This window comes from Columba livia, chromosome 6, assembly GCF_036013475.1.
Source record: "Columba livia isolate bColLiv1 breed racing homer chromosome 6, bColLiv1.pat.W.v2, whole genome shotgun sequence".
Taxonomy (NCBI): Eukaryota; Metazoa; Chordata; class Aves; order Columbiformes; family Columbidae; genus Columba; species Columba livia.
Window position 1 is genome coordinate 20906597 of NC_088607.1, and position 6000 is coordinate 20912596.

The following is a 6000-nucleotide window of genomic DNA, read 5'->3' on the forward strand; positions in this document are numbered from 1 at the left end:
TCACTCTTTGAAAAATCACTACCCTTTAAGGTGTCGAGGTTGAGCACAAAAGTAAACTTCTACCAGTCACTTTAAAAAAAGTAAAGACTCCAATGTTTTCGGTATATTGCTTATAAGTTTTCCAGAGATTATTAAGATGGAAATTGTTGAAAGTTGCAATCAATACAACTCTACATAAAATCTCCCTGTGACTCATACTTCAATACTAACAAACTGTGAAGAACTTTACCTGTTGCTAAATAAATGGGGTGGTTCCTTGCTGGACTCCATGCCTGGACAGCTGTTCGCTCAATTTCCTTTAACTTCATTTTCTAGGCTCTAGAAGGAATTTCACACAGTGGTTAAAATAGCCAGATAAAGTCAACATGAAAATAATTGCACCAGTGACAAAATATGCCCCTTACCAAGGTATCACAAGAACAAATTTCTCTCAATAGAGAGAAGCTACTTGCTACTTCCTGAAGCAATGAATACTGTTTTACTGGAGTGAATTAGGGTATTCTAGAATTAATGAAAAAAAAAACACATTCCCATCTGTCTGATCCTATATTTTCTTTCATATATAGCACTCGCTTTTTCGTATATCCCAATTACGTGAGAGTAGGAGAGTTTCAGAAAAAGGAAGGTGATGTAAATTAAACAACGTGCTCAAGTCTTCAGTTCAGGCTGTTTTAAATCAGCTGCAGAAATTAATATGAACAAATGTGTTTGCAAAGTACTAATTGCTCTCTCTCTGGACAACCTGATGTCAGTACAAATACAGGCAAAAAGGGAACAGAAGAAATCTCAGGGCAGGCTAAACTCCAAGCAGAAAAGTAATGTGGCAACAGAAAACAAAGTGCAATGTTATCATGTGCCAATTCAGCTAATGTACTTTGTTCTCGCTCCTCTCAGACGCAAAAGGAAAAAAAAAATCGTTTGACTTTCTCCTTAAGGTTGTAAATGGTAGGAGAAGGTGAGAAGAAGTGATCCAGAAGTATCTTCTGCATTTCAATCTCAGCTCTGACAACAATTCTTTTTATTTACTCTAGATAGATCAATTGACACCTGTAAAACACAAGAACACAACTTCCCCATGTCACTGGACAGAGGTAAGTTAGGCAATAACGTAGCAGGTTAACTGAAAATCAAACATCAACAGCAGGCAGCCAGGAGGCTGCAAAACTGAGTATAAATACAAAATATTGTTCCACTTGTATCCCATTTTTGCTGAGGAGGAAGCACCCAGCACCTCTCCACCCCAGACTGTGCCCAGGCCTTCTAGGCATGTCAGCAATGTAAGCTATGTGCAGACATATCACTCACAGGCTAGTGGAGTCGTAACTGCTCTCATGAGCAGTTCCCAAACCTTTCGAGCTTGGCTGCAGTGCAGTCTTTTCACTCTAGCTGATCAGAGCTGCTAACTACACACTCAGATTATATCATGCTGAAGACAGTAAAACTGTCAGCAGGCAGCACAGCAAAACACTCTCGCTTGCCAGCTCGCTGTGATTAACCTCTCCTGGTGACTTGACACTGTTTGTGTTAGCCGGGCTGGTGGTTAAACGACAGTCTGCATTCCCTGGCCCTCTCTTCACATGCAGGGCTACAAGTGTCAGTGCTTCCGAGTTTGGCCTTACTCAGGCCAGAGTACAGATGCGTATTCATAACCAGGTTCACAAAGGCAGCTTGCTCTGGCCAGCTCCCTGTTTGGTCAAACTACCCCCCAAAAAACCCACCCAGATTCGAAAAAGCATTCTGTCATGTTGTGGCTGATACAAAGCTGTGGCCTCCTGAGACCCACACAAGAGAAAATCTGATCAGTGTTACTTATTGGGCTTGGACCTCCTGGCTAATAGCTCCACACCCTTTTTAGGGTTTCCTTTCCACCACAGTCAGAAGATACGGGCATCCTCTCTCTCCCACATGCACTATCAGAATATGCTGTTTGATTAGAATTTATGTAATGCTTTTTAGTATTAAATCTGTACCAGTATCTCTCAAAGCTTAAACTGCCCATTGATATTCTCACATCAACCTTATCTCAAATTAGCTAAGGCCCAGAGGAATCTGAACAGAATGCTTGTACAATAAAACAAATGCAACTATTTACTTGTGCAGCCCAGGAACACAGGTGGAAAGGTCACCTCCTCATCACGGTAACAGACCTCTAAAGCTTCCTTTCCTATATTCTAGCACACCCTTTGCAGGGTAGGCGTTAGAGCTCCATCACATTCTGTCTGCCTAGATGCTCCAGTGCCCACTCATCTGTCTCCCATACTAGTGCAGCAACACTGTTCAGGTCTCCTCTATCAGCAGGGGGGAATGAAAAGGTGAACCTGCTAGCAATAGCCTACTGCGCCAGGCACTGCCTGACTCCACAGCTGGTGTGTTCCTCACCAGTCCCTTTCTCACCTGCTCCTCCTCCAGCTACAATGCATCAGCTGGAGGAGCTGAGCTGGCTGTACATACAGGCCTCAAGAGAGCAACTTCCCTGCAAACATTATTAGACAATGGCCATGAGACCTCTTCCCTCTAGTAAATTAACTGGTAAGGAAACAATGAAGAGTGCAACCATCACAAACTTAGCTAGGTGAATGGTACAAGCTCCCACTTCTCACCCTCTGTGCTGGACTGACGGCACGGCTGGCACAATTTGCACTTAACACACAAAGACACGCCACAAAAATGTGCAGAATAGTATTGACCAATTGTCTAGTTTTTCTCATCAACAGAGTATTTTGCACAAGAAGGTTAATATTACTGTTCTCTTTCCACAGACTTCAGTCAGGACAGAACATGAAGATAAAGTGTCTTGGCTGTGGTAGCTCACCTAGGCATGGGAAAACAAACAAGGCACCCGTGGCTCAGTTGCAACAGAACAACTGTAGAAGTGCAGGATCACAGGTACCGAATAGGTACACTGCGTTCCTGGTCCCCAAGGCCAAGCAGCAGTAGGGCCAACAGACTCAAGAAGGCCCACAGGAGATGCATAAAAAGGCAAAAGATCACAGTATCACATCATCTTTTCAGCATCCCCTATCAGTTCAGCTCCATTGCAGCAGCATCTCCTCCTTAAATCAGTGGGCTCTGAGTTTGGAAGGGAAGGAAAAAGAAAAAACAAACAAACAAACAAACGAAGCCTGATTTGAGTCTTATTCTTCTAAAAGTGGTGCTTTTATACACTGTGCACGTCAAGACTCACAGTCCTTAAAGCAGGCAAAAGCCCTTCTATAGCAACCTCTTGTGGCTGCCTGAGAAAAAAACACAAGCAGTGAGCGCTTCCACGGCAGAACTTTTACGGAGAGGCTGCCACCTGCTGCCATCTCGCAAAAAAGCACCTCAGACTTCTGAAAAAGCTCGTGCTTTTCTCAGGACTTCTAATTAATTAATCAAGACAATTGCGCCTACTCCTCCTTCTACAGACATCCGATTACAGATCTAACGTATTAACGAACCTTGGCCCCAACGGGAGTCGCAGGACAAGCAGTGTATCCCCGCAGCCTCCCCCGCCGTGATTTCCTGCACAGAGTCTTTAAAAGGCAACACTGCAAAGCAAAACCCAGTGGGTCAGAGCGCTCCCCACCACTGGGAAATGGAGAACAAACAGCTGAACAGCAAAGAGTAAAAGTATGTGTTCTCAAATCAGGATGGACCACGCAGACAATGCTGACAGAGGCAAAAATTCCTCACCTACGCTAACTCGAAATACTTGTGGCTTTACAGCACATTGTAAAAGACCGTGGGTGTTGCATCAACCAATCGATCCTCAAAGCCATCATGATAATCCTCTCTGGCATCACCCTAGCAAAGCCTTCTCTCTTGCACCACTCAAACACTGTCAATCAGAAATCTCCTCCTACTGACCTTCCCAGCCCTCCTCCTTCCACTGGGCACCCAATCATTCCTCTTCAAAAAGTTCCTGCTGATACTGGGCTTGATAGTCTGACCCCCCTCAGCTAAAAGTGAAACTTGGGCAGAACAGAGAGGACTTGTGCAAGGTCACCCAGGTGACAAGCAGCCACCCTACAAATTCAAAAAGGCCTCCCAGCCGTGACACAATGGTTAAGACACCATCCTACAATCTCCACACCCCACAAATCTTTGTCCTGTCCCTTCCCTTTGCGCTGAGCGGACGCTCTCTTTTCGCAGCTCCCCGGTACCCCACAGCCAGGCTGTTCTCATGAGTGCTTATTATAAACCCCGATTAACGAGGGCAGAAGGCACAGGCACTAATCTCAACTAATCGCTGGTGGCTGCGAGGCGGGGTTGTTACAGGGTAAGGCTCAGCACATTCCTCCGCGACAGCTCCCATGGCACACAGAGAAACTCCTTGTGCCCTGAGCACTTCCCAAAGCCATTGCCGAGTGCCGCAGCACCTCTGCCAGCCTGCCCTGCACAACCGCGTTACACTGTGTGACGGTGAAGAAGAGGGAAGGTCCCGGAAGAAAGCATGACAGCTCCTGACACCGGGAGTCACCAAACAGGCTCTGGACTACGCCAGAGGCCTCTCCGCGGCCCCGGTCAAACAGCCCGGCCCCGCCAGGCGCTACCGCCTGCCGCTGCGGAACCTGCCCCCGGCAAGGGGGGAAGCGAGCTCCGGGGCTGCCGAGGCAGGGACGGAGCCCCAGGACCTGCAGACGGAGCTGGCACAGCGACACCGGGGCAGGCAGGGCAGGGCAGCAAAGCCTTGGCGGGTGGGGACGGTGACGAGGGGCCCGGCGGGACGGGGGCGCGGCAGGCGGGGCTGGGCCGGCCCGGGGGCGGCTCCCAGCCCCTGTCCGCGGTGGCGGGGCTGAGGGCCGGGGCAGCAGCAGCCGCTGGCACCAGGCGGAGCGGCGGGGAGGGGAGGGAAAGGGAAGGGAAGGCGGGCGCTGCCCTTACCGGCTCGCTGGCTGTCCCGAGCGGCTCACGCAGCTGAGCCCTCGCGACGGTGGCCGCCGGGAGCCGAAAAGCCCCCGCCCGCGAAATGCCGCCCGCGGCCCCGCCCCCGCGGCGCCGGAAGGAGCGCGTGCTGCCTGTCCCACCGCGCCTGCGCAGCTGCAGCCACAGCCGCCGTGGCGCGCTCTGGGGCGGGACCCGCCACCGCAGGCACAGGGACGGGAGCCCGTGGCCGTGCGGGGCCGGGCCTCCGCCCCTCAGGTGCGTCCCAAAGCGTGCGGGGCGCTGACGGGCCTTGCTGACAGGGTGCGGGGTGTCTCTGGCGCCACCGCGGCCGGGACCCCGCGCGGGGCTCCCAAGACAAGAGGCTCTCGGACAACTTCTCTGCTTTTTGAGATACTTGAATTTGCTCCATCCACTGCTCTGAAGTGATCCACGCTGTAGGACAAGGGCCACCCCTCAGAACTTTGCCTCGGTACAAATTCAAGCCATCCTGGGAGGGCAGGCAGCAGGGAAAGGCACAGGGCTTGGGAATATATTTTCCTAAAAACATCAGAGTTGCCAGAAAAACAAACCGACCAACCAACACAAAACACAACACAGAAAGGCCCAGACCTCCCTCCCTCCCCTGCCTCTCATCTTGAAAAAAAGAATTGCCTATGCTACAAACCCCATTTTTAAGAGTTTCTGAGCCATATTCTCAGCCAAACCCACTATGCCTTCCCCATGAAGAAAAACATCACCACGTTACCGGTTAGATGCAGACAGGGTGCGAAGCTGCCCAAATTGGCGGCATGTGGCACCCGGGCAGGGCGGCCGCGAGGCGGGTACCGCAGTCAGCCGGATGGGCCCCAACCCGCCTCTGCAACTGCTGCGCTGTAATTCTACACACACTGAGACAAGGCTCCTATTGCCGCCCCAACCGTTTTCATCTTACTTGAAGGTTCTTACAACTGTCACAACATCGTATGTAGCACTGTCACACAGCTGCTGTGGAATGCTAATTCTTACTCAAGCATCCCCAAGGAGCATTTTCTCCTGCCGACCACTTTGTAACACAATTCAGTTTCAAGGTCTCCATAGCTCAAAAAAATACTTAAAGCCTTCTGGGGTTAAAACATCATTGTCCATAACTTAAAT

General features: G+C 50.1%; 1 protein-coding gene across 5 annotated transcripts in view; it reads right to left on the bottom strand.

The window, feature by feature from the left end:
• SEC31B (SEC31 homolog B, COPII coat complex component) overlaps positions 1–4998 on the bottom strand; it is a 33967-nt gene extending 28969 nt beyond the window's left edge. For 2 of the 5 annotated variants that reach the window (XM_065067469.1, XM_065067466.1), the window contains exons 1-2: positions 4864–4998; positions 230–318 (exon numbers count right to left, since the gene is read on the bottom strand). In XM_065067469.1, coding sequence (XP_064923541.1) covers positions 230–308 — 79 coding nt within the window. In that variant the 5' untranslated portion in view covers positions 309–318; positions 4864–4998. Of the gene's footprint in view, positions 1–229; positions 319–2812; positions 3070–3437; positions 3524–4863 lie in introns of those variants that run through there. The other 3 variants (XM_065067470.1, XM_065067467.1, XM_065067468.1) reach the window with 3 other exon arrangements.
• Positions 4999–6000: the final 1002 nt, after the last annotated feature.